Source organism: Poecilia mexicana, unplaced genomic scaffold (assembly GCF_051168715.1).
Source record: "Poecilia mexicana isolate PSO_F unplaced genomic scaffold, ASM5116871v1 scaffold_9, whole genome shotgun sequence".
Classification (NCBI taxonomy): Eukaryota; Metazoa; Chordata; class Actinopteri; order Cyprinodontiformes; family Poeciliidae; genus Poecilia; species Poecilia mexicana.
In genome coordinates, this window is record NW_028263378.1 from 28,744,622 (window position 1) to 28,769,514 (window position 24,893).

Genomic DNA, 24,893 nt, shown 5'->3' on the forward strand with positions numbered 1-24,893 from the left:
TAAATTTAACATAAAAATTAAAGAAATTTGTGTTTTTCTGTTTCTTTATTGTAACAATTTTTGTGTTGACATTAACTATAGCATTAGAAAGGCAGTTCCAACCGGTTTTGGAGAAGGCAGCGCTATGGTTTGTGGCAGGATCTCCTTCTCAAAAAATATTTGTCATCATTAAGGGCTAAAACAAATCTAATTCCAGAAACATAGAGATGTGATTCTACAACCAGAAGTAGTCCCTCATCTCTACTATTGGTGACCGAACTCTATCCACCAGAATGCCACTGCCCCGACCTGCAGAGTGGGGTTCATCAGAGACTAACTCCAGTATTTGAGAGTGGATAGGATGGAATGGCCGGCCTGCAATCCTGACCTCAGCCCCACTGAACACTGGTGGGATCAGCTTGGCAGTGCTGTTCATACCAGACTGACCGACATAACCACAACTGGGTTACTTGCAAACAATTGCAATTGAATGAGAAGTTCAAACTCTGGAATTGCACCAGTCATGGTGGCAGCATGTTGGAGTAGCTCTGTTAGTTCTTATTTGTTGACTTTTCTTCATTTGTTTTTCTTTGATAAATTGCAAGTTTCTCCAATTGCTCTCTCTAGTTTCGGATGCTGTGTAGCTGGAAGGATTTTTGGCCTGTTTTTTTTGTTTTTTTTTTTACTTTCAGTAATGATGCATAACTGTGGCAACACTGTGTTGTTTTTACAACAGAAGGCAGTTGATTAGGATGTCAAAACCCCAAATAATATGAACTATAACCCCAAATCCCATTGGAGGCAAAAAGGAATCTTTATGGATGCAGAGCAGGACCAAAGAGCAGAGAGAAGAAAGTTCCAACCATGTCTTCCATCAGTCATAATGGGCAAAGATCATTATTAAAGAGGAGCAGCAAAAGCAAATTAGGTGGATTAGCAGTGCTCCCCAATAACTGATGGTGTCATCTAAGAAGTTAATGTGGAATATTGTACTTTAATAATTCAGCAGCGTTTTACTTAGGGGGTAGGGGGAAAGACTTGGGGACCTTTCATTCATTAAAGTTAAAGCTAAATGCATCAAAGAGTTCTGATGCTAAATGCATCAAAACTCTTGCATCTTAAAATTCCCACCATTTTAAGATGGTGGGAAAGCTGACAAACCGTTCAGGAGGGAAAGGTTGACACTTAGGTGGTTTTGTTATGAGTTCACCCAGATATTTTACACATCACGTGATGCATTTATTCATTACACCTGCAAAATAAAAATAAAAAGTTTTTAAGTTTTTATTTACATAAATCAAACATATGGTACAAGGAAATCCTAAGCATCACTAAGAATTATTGCTTGTTTAACATGAATCAAAAGCTTTTAAGATTACAGTTTGTGTTTGACTAGTTGTAGAGATTTGCATTTTTTCCCCCCCACAGGCTTCTGAGAGAACTGCTAGTGAGGCTGGGTGTGAGTGAAGTGCTGCACTTTGATTGTCCTACTGATAAGCAGTGTTTTCAGAAAATGGTGTTATTTCTACAACTGTGGCAAACTACGAAGGAGGAATGCAACACAAGAAGTTCAGCTTGCTGACACAATCTAAAAAAAAGAAAAAAAGAAAGGTGAACAGTTCTGAAATGCAGGTCATCGACATTACACACAGCATGGTATACATTCCATGTTAGGCAGGGTAAAGAGATAAGGTAGATTTCCTGGAATGATTTTCCTTTCAAAAAAACAAAAACAAAAACACTCATGTCCACCCTGTAGCTCATCTGGGAAAACAAACCAAGAAACAGAAATTCACAGAAAACACAACAAGTCGACCGGTTGACTCAACATGCCTGCATGTTGTGTGCTGCCTACAGCTTTAGTCTCTGTACAAAATTTAGATGGTGTAAACATAAGGAGGACAGAAAAGCTCTTTTGGTCATCAGAATGGGAAGGTTGGCACAGGTGAATTTAAACTGTTTGGGTGGGTGGGGGTGTAGGAAGGATATATATATATATATATATATATAGCTATATACACACAAGAAAAATATGTCTCTTCATCAAACCATCCACAGCCAGAAATAAATCTTATAAAAATCCAGAAACAGCAAAAAAAAAAAAAGAAAAAGAAAAAAACTCCAGTGTGAATATGGAGATAATGTGCACACAGACATAACGGGGCATCAGAAGAACAAAGCACAGGAAATATTGCTTCTTCAGATTTAAATTAAAAAATAAAGGAATGATATATTCCACGTATAGATGTTAAAGGGGAGTGTTTTTTATGACACAGCAGGTTGACGTAAACAGACCACAAGCTTAACTCCCAAAGAAATGGCTTTGACTGCGGTGGTCATTTCCAGTTTTAACAGAGGATGATGACGCCTCCTAGTGGCTAATGGAAGTAGGGGCAACGGGAACCGGACATTCTTCCTCAGAGCGGGGTCGTTATGGCCCAGGTTGTTCATGTTCCTGTCATACTTCCGTAGAGAAGAGGAGGCTTTGCCGCTTGCTGTCGGGGGCTGGAATGTTCTCCAGCTGGAGGAAATAGAGAAGGACCTGAACCTTCAAACAGAAACACAAGGAGACGGTCACGCAAATATTCCAAACCGTACGGTGACGTGGTTTGATGTTTCAGAATGGGCTTTACCTGAGCCATGACCTCAAGAGACCAGCTGTCGTTCATGGAGATGGGCTGGGAGCTGGACGGGAGTTTGCTGTCTTTTTCCGAAGGTCGAAGCAAAGTGGGACCGAAAACAGTAGCCAGGTTGTGCAGCGACATCTTGTTGAAGCTCTCATTTTCAGCCACCCTGTACAAACAAAGCCATCATCAAGTTTAGAGACACAAACACATTCCAGTTTGTAATTCCATTGGTTTTCAAAGTAGATTAGTATTTTTTTTAATAAAAAAAGGACAAAAGAGTTAAAAAGAAATAGATAATTAACTTTTCTGACAACAAATTGCCTTTTGAGTCACTAAAACAAGATGTTACCCACTATATCTGAATGACGACACTGTTAAGGTACATCTGTCACTCTCTATGACTGTAAAAATCTATGGATTGTTTTCTTGACAATTATTTAAAATGAGAATATGTTGATTCAATCAATCAATCAATTTTATTTATACCACTAGGTAGATTTGGTTTCAGTGAGGTGAGTCAGCCTTCTTGCCAGACAGGAACCTTTACATCGACACTAGGGATGTGCCGATCAGGTTTTTTCCTGTCGATACCGATACCGATCATCCATGAGGGCCGATACACCGATACCGATCACCGATACCGATCACATAATTATTATTATTATTTTTTTTTTTATCATAAACACTACCGGTTACATCATGTGGAAAAAGGAACCATGAATTCACCTTAATTTAGACAAAAACTTATTTTTAATAACTTTTTTCAAGAAGAAAACTAAACAAAACAGGCATTGTGCAAATTGTACTGCTATTGATAATACTACCTTTAACAGACTGAAAACATATGAAGGCTCTGAAGAGGCTAAATAACGCAAAGAGCCAAAATAAAACCTCTCAACATTGCCAAAAAAATTCAAGTATAAAACTTAACATTCAAAGGCAAAAACAGGTTCCATTACAATAAACAATCCTGAGTTACTGAATGAAAACTTCCTGATAGCATGGCGGCTAGCTGATTACTGCTAGTTCTGATTGGCTGTTTCTGACTCAGCGGAGTAACTATGCAGAACAGGGAGGAGATCGATTATTTTTTTTTGAGATTATCTGTCTCATGTTAGGACAGCGAAAGTTTTAATACATGTAAAATTTATTTTTTAAGTTAAATGCTGCAGCTTTAATCAGAGGTTCGGTGTGAGAGTCACTACCAGGTGGAGCAGAAGCGGCGCTCCGTCTGTCAAATATTACTACCTGTAGCGTAGCAGCGGTTCAACAGCGAGAGCAGAACCAGCGTCTTACATCGCAGCTCGAAGACTTAAATAATTTCGTGGGTTATTTGTTTAGCTTTCTGACCGTCATGCTAATCCGGGTGAGTGTTTGTAGCTGTGCGCTGCTTTACCTGCTATCTGATCCTCCGTATGTCTGTTTTACTGCAGTGAGCCTCGATGTAGCCAAACTCCGTCAAGTATGGCATTGTTTTTATATCGTATTAGCTTCGTTGTGTTGATGCATTTTGACTGCTTCAATTTTCTGCCGCAACACGCAAACTTCCCCATTCACTCAGTGCGATATAGTTCCACATCGCTTAGGATTTGTTGCTGCGCGTTTGCGCAGTGAAGGAAAGAGACCAGCTGCACAGGCAGGCTGGAAATGAGATGATCGGTATCGGCAACAAGAGCCAATGATCGCCGATCACCGATCATGCACTTTTTCACGAAAATCGGCCCGATTAGGATCGGTGACCGATCGATCGGCACACCTCTAATCGACACAACAATAAAAATAAATATAACATGATTAAAAATGGCTTTACTTTACTTTAAAATATTAAAAAGCAAAAAAAATCCTCAAAATACAGAATCTTTATTAGGACAATATAAAAAAAATAAAAATAATAGTAGCAACACAAAAAATAACCCAAATGAGGCACATTTGCTACACTCATCAAAAATAGTCACTTCTGGAATCACTGTTGTTTGTGAGCATAAAGTTTATCAGGTTACTTTATTTTATTTTATACAACAGAGCCTCTCCTCTCCCTAGTAGTTTGCTAAAAAAATGGCTCCTTCACATTTTTGTTGTAAATAAAAGTGATTATATCATATTTTCCATATTTATTTTAAGAATCTCATACTGGCATATATTCTTTAGTACAGATTGAGGAATAAGTAAAGACACAGAAGGTATGGCTTAATTTTACCAGTCATTTATTTACCTCTTCAGGTGATCCAGCAGAAAGATGAACGTCACCAGATTTGGCTCTGGCAGCGACAGCAGCAGGTTGAGCATGCAGCTCTCCTTAGCCACGCTGTCTGAGAGAGCTGGAAGACAGAAGCAAAGGTGGATTCACTGCCGTCAGAACACAAACTTATCTAAGAGCGACAAAACGAGAGTGGTGAAAACGTAACAAGGTGACGACTGACCGATCCCTCCAGCAAAGTTGGGATACAGCTCATCGGTGAAGAGAGGCTCCGGCAGCTCGCGGAAATACAGCTTCAGTGTTCCAGCGATGGCGTTCACGTCCATCTCCCTCATCATCACGCACACGTCCTTATTGTCTGCGGAACGCACGAGAAAAGCTGCAACTTGACCTACTTACAATTCATTGTAGTGTAAAAGAATACTTCTTCTTATCCCGCCACAATGTCTGTATGACAAACTTAGATCAAACCTACTTGAGTCAAAAGCGGCTTTCAAGGCCTGGATGTCTGTAGCAACACCGGACACTCTGTATATCCCCACTTCGTCCATCCCACGTCTCTCGATCTCCTCCACACACTGGCGAACGATGAGTGGGACTTTGGAGCGTTCGCGCCTAATCAGAACAGAGATGCACGAAAAACCCAAAGCTTTATGAGACAGACTATAAAAAAATAGCAAATGTCTTTTAATTTGTGTATGTTGAGTCACTGACATGTGGAAGATCAACTGACAGATTGGATGAATTTATCATTAAAGTGAAGACTGTCACAGTTTGTTTTTAATTTGCCTCGTCAAAATTTTGTGTGAGTTTGTTTCTGTGTTTTATGTGATGTCTTTTTGTGAAACCTCAAATTGTTGAGGAATTTGAATTTTGTCTTTTGATTTTGCTTGTGTCTTTAATGTCTTTTTTTTGTGATTTTTGTAAAAGTATGATTTATTGTAACATTTGACGTGTGGACCCCAGGAAGACTAGTCTCTACTGTAGTAGAGTCTGATGGGGATCCTCTCAAATATACAAACTGAAAATCATGTGAACATCGTATTAGAAACCTACTTTGTGACTACGTGGATTTTCACTCCGAAGACTCCAGACTGTTTCCGTGACGGCATTCGCTTCAAGCTGAACTCCCTGCTGGTGAATCTCATCGACAGCTTCACCTCGATCTACATCGGGTCGGAGAAAGAAGCAGCTGATGACGATTTGGTAACATGAGATTAACTGCCTGAAAGCAGACCTGAACTCCATTCACTGAGGCCACAGGAAATCAGTAAGACCATCGATTTTTATATAAGGACTCATTTCTTATAATAAACCCTAATGTAATTTACCGTAGCTTCTTATAGCTAACTGTAACAACGCCTTGGTTACTGGTCAAACATTGCTGCTGTAATGTGAAGATATTTCCCTCTTAGCTACTTCAAGGTTATTCTAAGCAATCTCAAGACTTAAATCATGGCGATTTAAAATAACATGATTTTATTATTACTGCAATTGTCTAAATAATGCCCACATTCAAAGTCAACTCCAGCTTTGCCTAATTCTCATCTGGAATACAACTTACCCCATTCACGGCAATCACCGTCCTCTGCCAGTCTTTATTCTGCAGAGTTTGAGGATCCAGCTATGAAAAGAGGAACAAAATGGATTTATTCTATGAGATTAGGATTAGCTCATTTTAAATTAAATTCTGATCAAAATTCAAATTCAGTTTGTGGATGGTGTGATAAACCCTGAAACGTGACATTTGTCTTAAAAGTGATGCATAAATAATAATAAAAAAAAACTCCTGCACTGGTTCCACTAGATCTCACTGCTGCATTCAACATAGCTGGTCATTACATACTGACTATCAGAAAAATTGGCAGAGTTGTGCTAAACTGGTTCATATTTTAACTGGTGAACTGGGACTACTTTGTGCCATTTAGTAATTGTAAATCTGAGCAGAGAAAGATCCTATTTGGGATTCCTCAAGGCTCTAGTCTTGGAATGTTAACATTCAAAATATGCATTATCCCTGACATAACTGTGGTTATGGAGTACTACATCATAATAAATACATTTATGAGTCTTTACAAAGTTTTTAACCTTGTGTTACCAAGAGCTGCACGGTAGAGAAAGCAAAGATTAAATATTCCTTCAAATTCCTTGAAATTTCTTTTTTGATGTGATGCTCAGTCCCCTTATATTCCTCTTAAACATTTTGTTAAATCTTGTTCATAAATAGTACAATGCGGATGCAGCAATCTTGCCCTTTGCTTCGCCGGCAGAGGATTTCAAAGTATACTGAGGTTTTAGAAAGTTTGTTTGGTTCTAAGACATTTTCTGTCAAAATGTTCCTTCAGTTTAAAATCATGTTTCATGAAATGCAAGAGAAGATGACGGACCAACTACAGTTGTTTTGTGGAGTTATTCAGTGCTGACCAGATAGCCGGAGTAATTAATCAGCTGCGTTAACAGTTGTTGTTACTCTATGTAGAGTAAAACAGCAAAAAGGTGTAATGTTAGGTGCAAAAAAAACCCCACGCAAAATCTAGGAAAAACTTACTGGGAGGTAATTCTATATTTTCCTTTGGCCTATGTATCAAGATTAAGATAAATTCATTGTACAAATAAAATTATGACTGTCATAATCAATATGTTGTATAGTTTTTTTATACCAGTATGAAAAAGGTTTGAACAAGATTGATTAGATCATGTTACACTTTAAAAAAAAATCTTGTATTAATAATGTGGTACAATGGAACCAATCACTCAATCTCACGACGACCCATGCCTGGACATGGCATGGGTTGCCTCCAGGGGTGTAATTTAGCCATGGGAATGTAAATGATGAGTAATCAGGAGAATCGCTAATGAGAGACCATCATGTCTCTGTTGCTAAGCTCTGTGCCTGCGCAACGTGGCAGATGTTCTTTCACCCAAGAAACCTTCAAATCTCATTCCAATAATCCGTTGCCCACAGAAAAAAATCTATTCACTTACATAACATTAAAAAAAAAAAAAAAATCAATCAGTGGCGATATAGAGCTCTCAGCTCAACCTCAAAGATAATCAAACCCAGGAAATTAAAAAAACACGTTGATGGAGGTCAAACAGGAAATAACTCGTCACCCTCCACAGTAATAATATACTCCACCTCCAGCTGTTTACCTTTGGTTTGAGCAGACTGTTGCGGACCCTGTCCCACAGGCGCGCCCCTGAACCCGGCGGTTTCCTCACCGCCAGGTCTCCCACGTCTTCAAACCCATCGATGGCCCAGTCCAAGCTTTCATCTTCGTTCAGATTACTCTCGCGTATCTTTTCTGGCATTGCTGTTTTACGTTTAGTTTCCAACCGACCAACAAGAAAGCAGTACTTCCCTATAAAACCCAACTAGTCCGTAAACTGTAGCGCTAACAGAAGCAGAAAGGCCTCAATCCCTAAATAACGAGCCATCGATTTGGTCTTGATGAATCGCAATTGTGTTCCTGGATTCTTGACACGACTTTCAGTGGCATCCTCTTGTCCAGCTGGCGTTGGACTCTCGCTTCTTCCAGCAAAGCAACACACAGCTGCACAGCCTGGCCAACAACGCTCGCCTCTGTGTTGTTCTACTTCCCAGATGGATTTGTAGGATTAAGGAGGAGAATCCCCTCCTACCCCTTCTTACCAACGTGCTCTCGCCTGCTGCTGTGAAGACTTCTGGCTGGAGGAATCTCAGGTAGCTGAACAGGATCCTCTTAAACCAAGCGTGTATTAGTATGAGTGACCTTTGACCCTTGAGCACGTGCCCCATCTCTAAGAGATCTAAAGAACTGTAGTCTTAGCTTCTGGTTGCAAAGTGACAAAATGTAAAAATGTTCAATAGGTTTGAACAATTTTGCCAAAGAACTGTAGATGCAATCAAGTTAGGACAAAAAAGGTTTAAAATAACACTATAAGTGAATTAAATGCTGAATAATAAGGCGAGAATGTTACATAGGAGTGGCCATTTATTGAATTGTTTATCATGATGGTTTTTTTTTCCATGTTAAGTATTTTGAGCCATCATTTTCACATTTAATGTTTAAAACCCCCCAATCTCCGTATTGTAGAGATTGTTACTTTTACTGTTTTCTCCACTGTTTGTTCAATGAGTATATCAATACATTTGATAATATGATGAAGTGCAGTTGCTGTGTGCGGGTTAGTGACGCAAATCACAATTCTTTATTTGACTGGTGTCCTAAAGCAGCGTGTTACAAATAGGAATGTTGTTTTAAGAGCAGCTTTTGCATTTGCGGGGCTAAGATTGCAGTGAAAAAGAAGAGATATAGTTTTTATCATCACTTTTACTGTTATCCAAATAGTACCACAAAATATGGTGATGAAAGTTTCTTTTCGCCCTGCGTCCCGCGTAGGCTCCTCCCCCTGGAGGCTCTCCTGTGGTTTGACCCACCTGTCCCCAGCAGGAAAATCTCTTCGTCGGCTGATCAACAAACATCCACTATCTCTCCCTTCAGCAGAGCGATGCCAGCAGCTACATTTGGTCGGCCCAAAGTCTAATCCAGCCTCTGTCACAACACCCAATCAGGAGGTCAAGCGCCGCTGACCCAGCACCAGCCTCATGACTCACTTCTTCTAAAGCAGCAAAAGGCCCTTGAAGGGGGGATTAGCCGACAAAGACACCAACGAACGAGCAGCTGCCATCTCTAGACTGGAGCAGGGGCATCAAAGTGCGGCCCGGGAGCCATTTGCAGCCCCTCTGAATGATTTTGTGCGATCCCCCGACCACAGTTTAAATACAACCTATAACCACAGGCGGTTGAAACAGATGGACAATTTTTTTTAAATTTCTTTTAGATCAACAAATTTAACAGAAGTAAAAAAATGTTTGGTACAACACGTTTCTTATTCATTGATCAGATGACAAAAGTTTCAGTGTGAGAAGAAGCTGTACAGAAATAATCTATATTCCTCCTGAGTTAAAGCTGCCAACAATGTACATCTTATTTGTTTTGTTTGTCTTTTATTTATGTAATTCCTATATGTATTTGGTGAACTAACGTAGGGTTTTGTTTCCTCTCTTAGTTATGACAGCATTTTTTTAACACTGTTAAGGCATGTTGTCCAGAATAAATGTCTGTTGATACCCAAAAACGATGCTGAGCCTTGACTGAACCTGAGAGAAATAACGCTGTATATTTATTCTTATCTCAAAAGTTTTCAATACTGTTTGTTTATTTATTAGGATCCCCATTCAGTTTCCATCAAAGTAGTTACTAATCTTCTGGGAATCCAGCTGAGAAAACACAAAAATATTCATCCAACACGCAATCTGCGCAAGATTAGTCAGAAATCACATTTTACAAATTACACAGATAAACCTAGGTTTAAAAAAAAAAAAGATTTAATAAAAATAGGATTTCAGTGATCTTTTAAAAGAAAATGTGCTTTTTAAATCTCTTATCTTTTTAAGTAATTTATTCAATTCCTAAATTGATCTGTATACAACAGACTTTGGTACAAAAAGTTTGTCTTCTCACAGTTTACAATTTGTTTTGTCTGGTAAAATGATTATTTATCTGATCAGAATAAATAAACTTTTTATGAAATGATTCAGGTCTTCATGTTAATATGACTTTGTTTATACATATGAGTAAATCATACACCAAGCTAACCTTCAATAAAGTGTGGTACATTTCAATAATATTTAGAAGACATTTTGAGGATCTATGATTCCTGAAGTCCCCAAAAATCCAACTGGAAGAAAACCAGCGCAGTCTGAATCCCCAGCTGCATCCCAAGTACATCATTGAAACTGCTTCCTGTAACTCGCATCACGCTCTCCTACCTTTATTTGTCCTTTGGCCACAATCTTGTCTGTCATCTCTCCCTCCTCTTTGCTCTGCTTGGTTTTGGCGCAGCACTTCTCGTAGCACAGCAGCCTCAGGGTCTGAGAGCCCTCCAACTCGATCTCAAACTCCTTGCAGTGGAAACAATGCAAATCAAATAATGTAAACCTTATCCCCTTTCATGAGGCCTACGTAAATGAATGATCTTGCTATGCATTTCAGAAAAGCAGCCTCACCTCATTCCAGTTGGGCTCTGTGGAGTCTCTGTGCACACGGGTCTTGGCTTTGTTGACGAAGTAGCCGTAGGAGTCCACCTCCAGGGAGCAGTACAGATCTAAAAGCAGAACAGCGTCAAAGTGAAACTAAAGCACTAAGGATCTGTGTTAATCATCTGGCTGAGACACACACTACATCACATGTGTCAAACTCAAGGGGCAGAGGCCCAAATCTGCCCCACCATAATGTTATATGTGGGCCTCTATCCTCCATAGGGATGTTTAAGTTACAGATGGAAATATCTCAGTGTTTAGTGATTCAATTCAGAAATGATTTCCAGCTCCAAAATCTATTTTTCTATTAAAACGGTCTAGAGATTCTTTTTAAATGATGTCATCAACAAGAGGAAAAGACAGTGCAAACAAACAAAACATTAACTTAAAGAGGAAGTATTACGTGTTTCCCAGCCACATAGTGCCAGTTTATAGCATAATCCAGTAACTGTGTTACAATCATTAGTTATAAAAAGGCTACATATACCAAATACGACTTAAAAGAAAATTTACTTCCTAATTTAACACCTTGAAATTGGGACTGTGTCTCCTTAAGAAACTCCTGTTCTTTCTTAAACTCCATCACCTTTTGTCATCACCTTTCTTGTTCTATGCAGTTTTCACTCCACATCATTGTTTTTAATTTTTAAGCAGTTATGATAACTTGAAATTGCTGCCGTGCAAGTTACTTAACAGGTTGTTGCTAGGCAACCAACGAGTGATTGAGTTCATTGATGCCACCAACTTTGCTTAGTCAATCATGAGAAATTGAGCAGATAAAAACCTTTCTTCTTCCTACATCCCCCAGAATGCAGTTCTGGATCACCGTTCAGTGAATGTTCTGTATATTTAGTATTGATTATTATATCCAATATAGTATCTATTAGAGAGGTGTGCCGATCGATCGGCCACCGATCATAATAGGCCGATTTCCGTGAAAAAGTGTATGATCGGTGATCGCCGATCACGGTCTCTTGTTGCCGATCACATAAACCGATCACCTGCAACTCATTTCGCAGCCTGCCTGTGCAGCTGGTCTCCTCTTTCCTTCACTCTGTGCAAACGCACAGCAACAAATCCTAAGCGATGTGGAACTATAACGCACTGAGTGAATGGGGAAGTTTGCGTGTTGCGGCGGAAAATTGAAGCACGTCAAAATGCATCAACACAACGAATCTAATATGGCATAAAAACAAAGCCATACTTGACGGAGTTTGGCTACATCGAGGCTCACTGCAGTAAAAAAGACATACGGAGGATCAGATAGCAGGTAAAGCAGCGCACAGCTACAAACACTCATCCGGATTAGCATAACGGTCAGAAAGCTAAACAAATAACCCGCAAAATTATGTAAGTCTTTGAGCTGCGATGTAAGACGCTGGTTCTGCTCTCGCTGTTGAACCGCTGCTACGCTACAGGCTCACACCGAACCTCTGCTTAAAGCTGCAGCATCTAACCTAAAAAAATAAATTTTACATACGTAATAAAACTTTTGCTTTCCTAACATGAGACAGATAGTCTCTAAAAAATAATCGATCTCCTCCCTGTTCTGCATAATTACTCCGCTCAGTCAGAAACAGTCAATCAGAACTAGCAGTAATCAGCTAGCCGCCATGCTATCAGGAAGGTTTCATTCAGTAATTATGGATTGTTTATTGTAATGGATCCTGTCTTTGCCTTTGAATGTTTTATTCTTTAATTTTTTTGGTATATATATATATATATATATATATATATATATATATATATATATATATATATATATATATATATATGTGTGTGATCGGTATCGGTGATAGGTATCGGTGATTGGCCCTCATGGGTGCAGAACACAGCTATTTCTCAATATTTTAGCAGTTTACTAATAGGTTTCATCAACACATTCTGGCACAACACTCATGATCTTGACACGACCCAAAATAAAATACGTTTGCTGCCTCTGTGCTACACTGTCTCAGGGAAGTGTCTCTGAGGCAGCATGATGCCTCTGGACGAACAACAATCTCTGTTCCTGTCTTGTTTTTACGCGTCTACTCTCAGTCTCACTGTCTCTGTAGATGAAGGTTTGTGTCAGACAGTATCTCTGACACAAACACTTTACATCACCAGTAGCCTTTGTGATATAAAGTGTAAAGCGGGGCAGTTATGCGAGAGGCAACAGACATATCTAAGGCAGCTTGTACGCAGCGTTCCTGACTAATCCCACTTGTTCCTCTCCCAGCTGGCAGCTGCACAGAGAGCAACACGGAAAGCGAAAATCATCAGGGATCATGATCTCTGATCAAATGCACAAGATAAGGACTGCTTACTTAAGCTTTGTTTGAGTCCAGAGGCAGAGTGGACGATGACGTTCAGGAAGCCGTACAAACCAGAGGATTCGTCATCTGTGCAGGAGGAGTTTAAGTCAACGACGGAAATACAAAACGTTGTTTATTCAAATGAACTGGATGAAAAGCGGCAAAGTGGGTCCCTCACCTTCCTTATTCATGGTCATTGGGATAGAGTGAACAGTTTGGAGCTTCACACATGAGTTTGTGAGCATCTGCAGCTCCAGAGAGGTCAAGGAGAAGCTCTTAAAGCCTGAAAGACGCCATTTTAGGGCAAGAGAGAGAAGTGAGATCACAGCTGCTAAAGACAAAGGGGAAAAAAAAGTTTGAAAAACAGAATGAAACTTACACTTCTTCTGCTGCTCGCGAATTATCTCCCTCCACTCTGCCCGCTCGTAATCAGAGGAGATCAGAAATGTGAATCCCTGAAAGACAAAAAGCAGGAGAAACAATCGTCATGGCTCCATCCTGTAATTCTTAGCCATCAACAACAGAGGGCAGCAGAAACCAAACTTAAAAAGTTGTCACCTGAAATCATCATCAGATAAACACAATGGTGTTTTAAAACCCAGTCAGTAGCTGTTTTCGTTACAAATGCAGCTACTGACTGTCGAATATAAACTGTGTCTGTATTCTTCTAATGTTGAAAAAACAACATTTAGAAATTGTGGTGATTCCATTAAATAAGAAATGAAAATAAAATCACACGTAAATGAGCTTGTTTGCACAACAAGTCATTAAAAATCGTGGTGGCAGCAGAAATAAATAGTTAAATGATATATATTCAGAATTCAGCCACAGCTGTCAGCCAATCAGAGGACATAGACGTCTTATTTAGGCATTGAAGCTATAAGCCCCGCCTACTTGGAAGTAGCTACTTATGCAGCGTTTTGGGGAAATAGTCGTCAGAAATTTTGCAGTAGAGCTAAGGATTCATCACGTTGGAATGACACACGACTTTTATGAACAGCGTGATGCAGTGAGAGCTCTGGTGGAGCCAGCTGCACATTGTCCAAAACCCCCCCAAAACAGTCATCCTCCTTCCACTTCCTGTCGTCTTCTTCAACATTTCTGCCAGTAGACTCGTGTGATGCAAAAAGATTTGTTCCTGTTGCAGCTTTGCGAAATTCAACTTTGCGCAAAATTTTTAATAAAAAAAGATGTTTTTAATTGGTGCAATGTCATGGTTAGTGGGTTAGTAGTTAGTGTGACTCACTTTGCCGTTTCTGTTGGCCACTCTGAAAGCCATGTTGGGGGACATGAGCAGCAGCAGCGACTCTTGCTCAGACAACTTCTTCTTCAGCCGCTCTATGACTTTAGCTCCTTTCGTCGTCCTCTACAGATAAAAAAAAAAAAAAGGAATAGAGTTATCGCTCTGCAGGGTCACAGACTTGATACTTTGCTCTAGTCACACTGTGCTGTTTAAGTTCCTCATACTATTTTTGAATGTTGTGTTCCTGTTGGTGTTTTTATTGTTTTTGGGTTGAATTATCCTCACCCTCTCTCTCTGGATTTCATTCTTGATCTGGGAAATCTTGATTTTCATCGCATCGATCTCCTCGTCCTGGACCAGAGGGATGGGACTGGACTCACAGTCATCAATGGTTTGGAAGGTCACGTCGGCCAGCGGGATGTACCATTTGCAGTCATACTGTTGCCCTTTTCTTTAAGATGACAAACATATTAAAACTTCTCAAGGCTCCCCATTATGGTAATGTGTTTCCTTGTCTCATTAAATGTGTTTTGAACTAATGCCTCAGTTATAATCTTTCACTTTCCAATGCAAAAAGTAGAAATAATAATGACATGCAAAGCTTATATTAGGATTTTGGAAGGAAAAATAGCAGAAAATCACTGATCTTGATTAGGACCCATTAATCTTTAGCAACTTAGGCTTTTTAATATTAGAGATGCATTAAAAGACGCACTTAAACAAGTCAATTTCTTTTCAAAAACAAAGAAAATAGACATTTTATTTCCAAAAATGCAATAACACACCATTTCTTTGGTGAACACTCAATTGTTTGTAGCAAAGACAGAATTTGCAGCAACAAACAACATGTGGATCATTCCTTTCTGCTCGACTTAACATCAGTAGTACAGTGTAGAGCTGATCTGGTGATTATTTTTTTGGATTAACTGATTAATAATTGGTGCTTTACATGGTTGTTGTTTTTTTTTGTTTGTTTTTTTAACAGGATTTGAGCCAGGTGGAGCTAAAACGATGTCACCTGAAGAGTTCTGGGTCAATGTTTTTTTTGTTAAACTTAAATGTAACGTGTGTATGCTTTTGTAAGGTTGTGGCTTAGTCACTGCTTTGGCTGTTGTTCTTTCAGCAAAGTGCCTTTTTCTTTATTGAGTCTGTACACTCCAGTTAACAATTCATCGATAACAAAATCAGTTGACGATTATTTCTAGACTCCATTCTTAGCGTTTAACCCGATTAATCGTTTCAGGCCCGATCAAGAACGCCTCTGAGCAGGACTCACCCTGCAGCCTGTTTCTTCAGCTTGGTGCAGAGCAGCAGGTCGGTGAAGAGGAAGACGTGACGGAGTTTCCTGGACCCTTCCACCAGCTCCACCATGAAGCGATCCCTCAGCAGCTGCCGGTTCTGCCACAGAAAAACACCAAATCAGTCGTGGACAACAAACCTCCATGTGTTTCAACAGGATTTCGAGTGAGAAAAGGACACAGATTGTTCATAACTGTGAAATAAAATGCAGGACAGAAGAAACAGGTTTATGTTTTTTTGCAAGAAAAATGGTTGGGATTGGAGAAGCTAAAAAATAGCTCAATTTTCAAGCCTGGCCACGGATTCTCAAGTGGATTTAGATCTGAACTTTGACTGGAATAATCTGGCGGATTAGTGCAGAAGTAGAAAAATATGGTTTTCTGACTATTCAAACATCAGAACAGAAATTAACCCTTTGAAATTGGGCCTCTGTATCTTGAAAAACTTCTGTTCTTTCTGAAATGCCACCTTCAGGAAGTCATCACAACATGGCTTCTCTTTCAACCCTTCAACAACACTTTTACCAGCATTCTACTAAGAAGTAGCTCCTATAATGAGCTCAGCTGAAACGACATTCTAGCAGGCGTTTGCTATTTGCTGCTGGCTAGTCTGAAGGAGCTGAGTGGAGAATATGCGTGGGAGTGGGGCCCTGTGAGTGGAAACTTTTAAACAGCAGCTCTAAGGAGGAGCTGCGTACCGAAGGTGGAGCTAGGTCCAACCAGGAGTTTTGCACAGCTGAATGGTTGCCATGGGCGATAAAAGGATTTCTCAAACATTCATAAACGAATCAAGGCAACACTCCTGGTATGTTTTTGAGGAGTGAATAACATTGCAACATGATGAAAAGCTCAAAAAAGTTGATTTTACATGATACTGCTCCTTTGTAAGGAGAGTCTGTATTCAATTACAGACATAAGTATTTGACATTCTATTCAAAGTCAAACCAAACAGTGAGGTTCAAGGCGGATATAATGGAACTGAACTTTTATCTTGCAAGAGCGTGCACCTAAATTCTTCCAGTGCCCTCTGACCCCTGCGCTGAGGCACTGCTCATGTGAGAGTGCCTCCCCACATCAACCACAACTGCAGAAAAACAGGGAAAGCACTGCGGCATGTTTTTCCTCTGCCGCGCTCCGCACGCTCCAGCTCAACTCGGCCTCATTCCAAACACTCTGGTGAGAAAATCAAGCGCATCCAGCGGCAGAGTCCTGCGTTTAAAGCGCCGCGCCAGGGTTACTTCCGCTTATTGTTTTTGGGGACGCAAGCATGACCGCAAGTCAATAATTCCGATGGAAAAAATTTTTTTGGAGCCATCGCTGCACGAGATGTCACGCTTTAAACACCGAGTGTCTGTTTTGTTTCTTTTTTTTTCTGCACAAGTAAAGCGCTGGGGTATGCACAAGAGGAAAAGTTAAATAAACTCTTATGGTTTTAATGGTTGGGGTAATTACAGGCACTTACGGCGCAAAAACATTAGCAGAGATACAAACTTAGCCAACAGCTCGTCATTTGCCACAACCACCTCATAATTTTCAAGCAAATTGTCAAGGCTTGGCTTGTTATCAGTAAATCTCTTGGTGGTGTTTCAGGGTTCCTTAGACAACACGCAAAAGACTTTTCTTAGGAACTTTAAATCCTATTCTTCTGGGCAGGATAAGTTCCCAGGAAAGAACAGAGGAAGTTCCCAATCAGACCATCTGAATCCAAGCAATAAGATGTGTGCTCTACAAAAGGGAGTGGAAAAGGCAGTCAGGAAACACAGACAAGTCAGCACGCCCACCCAGTGCAAAAGGTTTCTCCGTCCGACAGCCTGGTCGATAAGGCAACATGCCGGTGATTTCTGGGAAGCACATTTGACACCACAGCAGGGAAGGATGGGAGTGAGCGCGGCGCGAAGAACGGCAGATTTTTCTGGTTGTGCGACACGGAGACCTCTTAGCCTCCAGTGTTTGTGCTGCTTCCTGAACGGCCTGCTTGTTTTCGCAACAGGCATTCAGGCCAGTGAGTCAGCAGCGGCCTGACTCACGCTGCTGTCTTACTGTGCCTTCCAGACACCTTGTGCTCTCAGCTTTTTTACCGTCAACTGTCAGGGCAGGGAGGAAATTATAGGTGTGATCCTGAAATCCACAAGGAGGATTTTTTTTTTTAATTCTTTTTTTTTTTTCCAAATAAAATGCGGGACGGTAAACCTGGAAGTCACATGGGGAATTATTACACATCTTCACCCCCTCCCTCTCTAATGGGTCTGTCTTTTTCTATATGCGCTATCCTGACACATGATACATTTACAGTAGAAATCAGACAGTTTCCCGTTTAGCTCAGTGAAGATTAAATGAAGTGGACTTTCATCATTTGGGAAAGTCCATATGATGATGTCTTCATATTAATTTACAATATTAAAGGTGAAACGAGGAACAGCTGTTGATCCATTTTAAGGTCCCATCATTGTTTAATGTAATGCATGGGGATGCATGTCTTTCTGCTTCACATCCAGAGGCCCGGTAAGGGGGGAAAGTTAGGACAATTCCAAGGGTCCCTGACCAACAGGGGGCCACCATAAAATAGTAATTTTTTTCTTCATAGAAATAGGGGGGGAATGGGGTCCTGTCAATTACAAAATTAGTTGTATTATGTTTTTTGAATTGTTTTTAGAAGTAAAAAGTAAATGTTACCACTCCCAGACCAAAAAGCACATATCCATATTTTCACTGAACACCTCCCTGGATCTGAATGAAATGGTTCGTTCCAATGTTCAGCAAAGTTAGAACAAGAAGGACTGCTGCTACAAGAAAAAAAAAAGAACGACTGCTGCAGTTACTATGCTGCCAAAAAATTATAAAGTGAGGTTTTCAAAGAAAGAGAGAAAAAAGACAAGAGTGTCAATTTGTAGCCCAGTTTTTCTCCAAGAGAGGTGAGTAGACTGAGAGATTATCAACCATTTAGCATAATTAGCTTAGCTACAGAGTACTGTTTGCCTCCATTTCTCTAGCATTTAAAGAACAAAAGGGAAAAAAATTACCAACATATCCATATATTTAACTTGTACTTGTACCTTTTACCACACTTAACAGATGAATCAGTCAGCAGCAGTTCTAACCCCGATACCAGTATAACCTCTCCTGTTCCAGTGAAAAAGGTGAGCAACATTGTGTTCAGTGATGAGCTAGTTAGCTTCATTTCATTGAGTGATAGGTTTTTCTCCCACTTTGCCCTTTTTAGAATTGCACAACTAAAACAACATATTTATTACTGATAGAAATTCAAACAATCTTTATAAAATAATAATAATAATAAAACAGACTCCTGTCTGGACTGAATCCTACCTTAGCTTGCATTTAAATTACAGATATCTATTCCCACATATGCTGCAGTTATATACCTCGCACTTGTCTATAAACCACACCTTTGGGGATTTTTGTGATGGGCACTTTTTCCATAAGCTAAATGTGACTGCGGTGACACGAACTGAAAATTATTTTAACAGACTTTTAAACAGTTACATTCAGTAAACAGCCAAGTATGAAACAGTCAGTTGAAGCCAATAGGACTTCATCACATCTGCAAAAAATAAATCCTTTTTGCAGACGCGATCCTAAGGCCACCAAAATGGATCCCATCAACACCTTGACGGCTCCTAGAAATTTGTGACAAAGGGCAACCTTTGGAGAGTTCAACTCTCACTGGATATTGCTCTTTTTGTGTTTCTCCAATCCAAACGGTTTGCAAATTCAAATTTTCCAGAAATGACCTTTTTTGAGGACAATTTACATTGGTCAATAACCCCAATTTACATGATTTTGGAAATTTGGGGGGAACCAGAGCACCCACAGAAAACCCCCACTAACACAAGAAGAACATGCAAACGTCCACAGAAAGAGGCGCTTGGTTAAGAACTAAGATCTCTTTTCTATGAAGATGCAGCACTAACCACTGCGTCACCATGCTAACCTTGTTTTGTTGGTCCAAGATATGAGATGTATTTTGAGTTTTGGAAATGGTTCAGGACTGACATGAACAATCCGCACACATGCTGGATAGGACTGACTCTATTGGTAAGTGGTTCAGTTCCTGAACTACTAAATAAGCTGCTCATAATTGATAGCTGCACTTCTATACCTCAGCTGACATAATTATCCAGTTTATCTTTGACATATCTATAAGTCACAGGCAGCTACGGAGTGAACTTCTTTCTCTTTTCTTTATTGTTATGCAAGATATTTCCACATGTTCGTATAACGCTTTTAGAAATACTTGTGCACTTTAAACTAATTTAGACTAATTAATTTAAGTCTAAATTAATTAGACTTAAATTAATTTGGAATTTAAGTCTAATTCCAAATTACATTTTTGGAATTGGACTTAAATACTAACAATGACCAAATAAAGCAGAGTGAATTGTTACGTTTAAAAAATGAATATAATAAATTATCTTATGAGGCAGCAGCAAAATGTTTAATGTGGTTAAAGCAATCTTATTATGACCAAGGAGAGAAAGCTGGGAAACTCTTGGCATGAGGAATTAAGAAAATACAAAATGAAAGAGCAATTAATAGTATAAAGACCTCCTCTGTTCTTCCTCTGGTCTTATCCTCCTCCTCACAGAAGAGACAAAAAAGGAGTTGGACATAAATTTAACGATTTAAGAAATTTCACAGGCCACACAGAGTATCAATAGTGGTAAAGCTCCTGGGCTTGACAGCTTCCCCATTGAATTCGACAAACTTGTAGTCCCACTCTTCAACATGTATGAAGAAGATTTCAGAATTGAAATTCTCCCACCCACTCTGAGACAAGCAATGATCACATTGATCTTAAAACCTGGTAAACATCCTGAAGAGTGCTCTTCATTTAGACCAATAAGTCTGATGGGGGTAGACACTAAAATATTTTGTAAAGTCTTAGCAAAAAGATTCAACCCCTTCATCTCACATTTAGTTCATAAAGATCAAAACAGCTTTGTACCAAAACGTCAAGGGTTTCACAATATAAGAAGAGTTCTAAACATAATTCATGAGAAACTCACCTCTCCCTTTTTAACGGTCATGGACTGTCTGCGTGGGGTGATCTCTTCATTAATACTGGACAAAAAGTTCTGAGAGATGCGGAGGGCATCCTGTAACAGCGGGTAGTCTGGATGACCGGAGGGTGTGTGCTTCAGCAGGTCCTAAAGGCCAAAACAGAAAAATCAAAAGGAATTCAGTTTTGAAAAGGATTCCCCCGTGCAAAATCGTGGTTTCAATTACTGACTTACATGGAGAACAAGAGTGCTGCGTGTCACCCTGTCCACAGGTTTGTAGAGGAGAGCTGTGGATGAGGAGTCATCACAGTGAACAAAAAAAAAAAAAATGGATTCCAGTACCAGGAAAGTTGATATTTCATCCGATTCAATACTCACTTTCCAGAGAATATTTAGCAGACTGGTCTTTGCATTCCTTTGTGTTTTTAACCTTGAGATTCTGAGATAAGAGGGAGAACAAAAAAACAAACACCCTGATTAATCCATAGCGAGCTTGACTGACTGCAGCTGCTGAAAAGGACTAGAGAAAACTGCCCCGTCATCACTTGTCTCAGGCAGCAAAGCCCCGAATGCCGCGGCCCCGCTCCACATACCTCAGATATCTGTGCAAACTGCGCGTTGGCCTGGCAGCACTTGTCTGCTGTCTCCACGGCAACCTTATAGTTGTCCACGAAGGCCCGGTACACCCCGAGCTGGCTGGCCTGCGGCAAACATAGAGAGAGACTTGCACGTTACTAAAGGGCATTGGTGAGCACAGCACGCCATGCGTCACTTAGCCGACCCAGCTGATTCTGATTCAGCGTTGGCCGCCGTTTATAAACCCCTTTACATGTGTGCCTTTAATCTTTCGTCTTCGCCGAGGTAGCTCAACCTCCTACGGAGCCCTGAGCACTTCTTTACTGGTTGTAATGTGGCGAAGCGGCTCTTTAATCTGGCCGGGGGACGCCTCCAGGAAGTCTACTCGGATCAGACGTGAGTTTCAACGAGATCCACACAAAAAAGTTACAATTAGAGCCAGACACCATCACCTTTCCACTCGGCAAGTGTTCTGCTCTTTAAGCAATCATTAGCGATCAAAGTTATGACATTTAAGCAGAGCTGTAATTAGCTTGTTGAAAGTTGCTCACGTGCTAAACGGTGGTCTCTTTGATGGAAAACCCACACACTATCCCAGGCTTCTCCTTACTCAATGCAGTGCGTTCTTACAAGGTTTAGATCGCAAGGGTTTTTTTTGTTTTTTTTTGAGCTGTAAGTAAATATTAATCAAATGCAATGAAAAAAAGATTATTGTTGCAAGAATTTACTCATACCAGCCATTTTCCCACCAGCTTCCTTTATTTCTGTTTTTGTTTTTTTTAGCGTTAGCCTCAATTTCCTTCAAGTTGGATCAAGGTGAGTGGAAAAACAAGTTTTGCATGTTGAAGCATTGTCAAGACACGTTGACTTGTCTCCTAGATGTCATCACCCATGGCAACCCCCTCCCACCCCCCCCAAAAAAGAAAAAAACAAGGCACTACTTCCTCTGACTTTTACGAGGACTCAAGAGAGCAACACAACTGAATCCGGTGTAGTGAAATCAAAACCAAACCAGTGTACCAGCTTCTGGAAGAGGTCGCCCACACACTGCTGGTGGCTCCAGTCTTGGACTCGGGGCAGCAGAGCGTCGTAGAAGTCCTTGTGGATCTCGTGGAGCTCAGGCACGTTGAAGAAAATGGTCTCTATCTGCTGGATGGTCAGCATGGGCTGGGAGGTGGTGGCTGCCGCCTTCAGGGGCTTCATGGGCTACAAGAGGCAACCACAGCCTATCAGCCCTAAACAATTTAAATTTCAATTGACGAAACTCTAAAATACTGTACTTCAAATCACTCATTTATTAACTTTTTGAAGCTTTGACTAATATGTGTTTTTGTTTCTTTGAATGCAGAAAATGTTTTTGATACATTTCTTATTGCTCATGTGTACAGATTTGTCAGTATTTTCTGAAGCATAAATTATATTCTAAATGATTTATGTCAATTTTATTTTAGTAATCTAATAGCAGTGCAAAATGTGTTCTGGTTTTTGCTAGTAGGCTAATTTTCAAGAAACATCGTCATAAAATTTTTATTTTACACCGTTCATTTTTCTGCTTGATTTTTTAAATTATTCTGTTTTTTTTTTGTTTTTATTTTTTTTCCCCCAAACTTGAAATTCATTTTTGGGGAAAATCTGTTCATTTTATATGTTAAATCCGTGCTGTTGATAACCAGCAGGGTAAAAAATAACTTTTAGACAAACAAATATTGGTATTTTTAGAGCAAGTAGAATGTAACCGAACATTTTTTTTCTCCCATAATTAGACTTTTGGTCTTGTTCAGACAGAAAGCCCATGTCTGGATCTGCCCAGGCGTGGATCGTCTCACACAAGAGTTGCAGCCCAAATTAGATCCATCTTGCATAATTCCTTCTAGGTATTTAAATCTTTTAAGTCAGTGAATGATCAAATAGACAATAGATGCTTAATATATTTCTTTAAAAAAGCTAAAACAAATACCTAAAAAGGCATTATGCTGTGAAAATGGAACTGACAACTTAAAGATTTATCAGACTTTATTTATTTATTTATTTATTTATGTATTTATTTATTTATTTATTTATGAGATTTATTCATTTACCCATGGGCCAAAACTTACAAACTCTCTTACATTCACAGTCAAACTCTCTTACATGTATTTTAAGTCAATGGAAGTTGACTTAAAATTTCAGTTTCTGATTGGACCCCAGGCAGGAGTAGGCGGGTTTTTACGGACAGAAAAATAGCTGAGCGGCAGTGACTCACAGAGGCAACTAATATTTTAAATGACATCGTTAACTCTCCCACAGTAATGTCAGCATTATCAGAAGTGTTTAGAAGCCAACAGCCACCATCGGAAACCCCATCTATCAGTGGGATAAACCTAGCCACCTCTTTGGAAATGGCAGCAAAGCCAGCCTGCACTCGATTTTAATGTGCGCGACAGCACAAGTTATGGCGCTCTCTTTTCAAAATAAAAGCAAACCTCCAGTTTATGTTTGACTCACACATCGAGTTTCTCTCTGGCGGCTAAAGCTTTGTGTTAATTAATTTGCAAAATGACATTATGTATCTGAAAAAAATCCTGTAAAGCACATATGTGCAACCTCAGTTAAAATTGGTCTTATAGAGGTTGTCCCTGTGTCATCCTGAAGTGAGAGAAGTACCTGGTAAGGTATTGTTTATGTAATCTGAAAGATTCTTTTGCATGTCAAATGTCAGCAATTTTGATTGAGGTAGCACATATGTGGTTTACAGAATTTTTTGCCCACATAATATGTTTTAACTTATTTTCAGATACATGATTTTCTTTAGCAAATCTATTAACACAAAGTTTTACATTTTTAAAGCCGCAGGAGAGAAACATGAATCAAACATAAACCGGAGGTGAGTTTGACTGTGAATGTGAGAGAGTTTGATAGTTTGACAGTATGTGTAAGAGAGTTTGATAGTATGTGTAAGATAGTTTGATAGTATGTGTAAGAGAGTTTGATAGTATGTGTAAGAGAGTTTGATAGTATGTGTAAGAGAGTTTGATAGTATGTGTAAGAGAGTTTGATAGTATGTGTAAGAGAGTTTGATAGTATGTGTAAGAGAGTTTGTAAGTTTTGGCCCATGGGGCCTCTCATAAAGATTCCTTCTGTTTTCACTTAGATGTGCTAAATCCTGAAAGAAATTACTTCAGACAGACACAATGTGAGTAAATATAATATTCAGGTTACAGCAGATTATTTTATTTACTAATAAATAAAAAAAACATCCAAATTATCATGGCCCTATATGAAAAAGTTTCCATACCCTCCTCCACTGGTTAAGCCATGAATTAACTGATTAACCACATTTTAATCTTCAGTTTCCCAAGCCACACGTTGGCCTGTTTTACTTCTAAACCTGTTTGAACAAGAAATTCGTTATATGGAAACTTGTCTGACAACATAAAATGAGCTAAAAAGGAAACGTATCACGTCCTGATCTAAAGAAATTCAAGAACAGATGAGGAAAAAGAGTCAATTTCCAAATGGTTACAAAGCCATTTCTTTGTAACTTTGGGAGCAGTAGGGAGGCCTTCCTTGGAATGGCTGGTTGCCACGGTTACT

General features: G+C 39.6%; 1 protein-coding gene across 1 annotated transcript in view; it reads right to left on the reverse strand.

The window, feature by feature from the left end:
- Nucleotides 1–1,248: 1,248 nt before the first annotated feature.
- Nucleotides 1,249–24,893, reverse strand: part of LOC106931435 (breakpoint cluster region protein) — a 45,953-nt gene continuing 22,308 nt past the window's right edge. Inside the window, exons 4-23 of the mRNA XM_088009091.1 lie at nt 22,341–22,526; nt 21,338–21,445; nt 21,123–21,183; nt 20,979–21,031; nt 20,751–20,891; nt 15,705–15,826; nt 14,714–14,879; nt 14,432–14,551; nt 13,565–13,640; nt 13,364–13,468; nt 13,198–13,272; nt 10,856–10,953; nt 10,619–10,750; nt 6,368–6,427; nt 5,860–5,969; nt 5,279–5,418; nt 5,027–5,161; nt 4,819–4,924; nt 2,613–2,772; nt 1,249–2,527 (exon numbers count right to left, since the gene is read on the reverse strand). Coding sequence (XP_087865217.1) covers nt 2,438–2,527; nt 2,613–2,772; nt 4,819–4,924; nt 5,027–5,161; nt 5,279–5,418; nt 5,860–5,969; nt 6,368–6,427; nt 10,619–10,750; nt 10,856–10,953; nt 13,198–13,272; nt 13,364–13,468; nt 13,565–13,640; nt 14,432–14,551; nt 14,714–14,879; nt 15,705–15,826; nt 20,751–20,891; nt 20,979–21,031; nt 21,123–21,183; nt 21,338–21,445; nt 22,341–22,526 — 2,244 coding nt within the window. The 3' untranslated portion in view covers nt 1,249–2,437. The remainder of the gene's footprint in view (nt 2,528–2,612; nt 2,773–4,818; nt 4,925–5,026; nt 5,162–5,278; nt 5,419–5,859; nt 5,970–6,367; nt 6,428–10,618; nt 10,751–10,855; nt 10,954–13,197; nt 13,273–13,363; nt 13,469–13,564; nt 13,641–14,431; nt 14,552–14,713; nt 14,880–15,704; nt 15,827–20,750; nt 20,892–20,978; nt 21,032–21,122; nt 21,184–21,337; nt 21,446–22,340; nt 22,527–24,893) is intronic.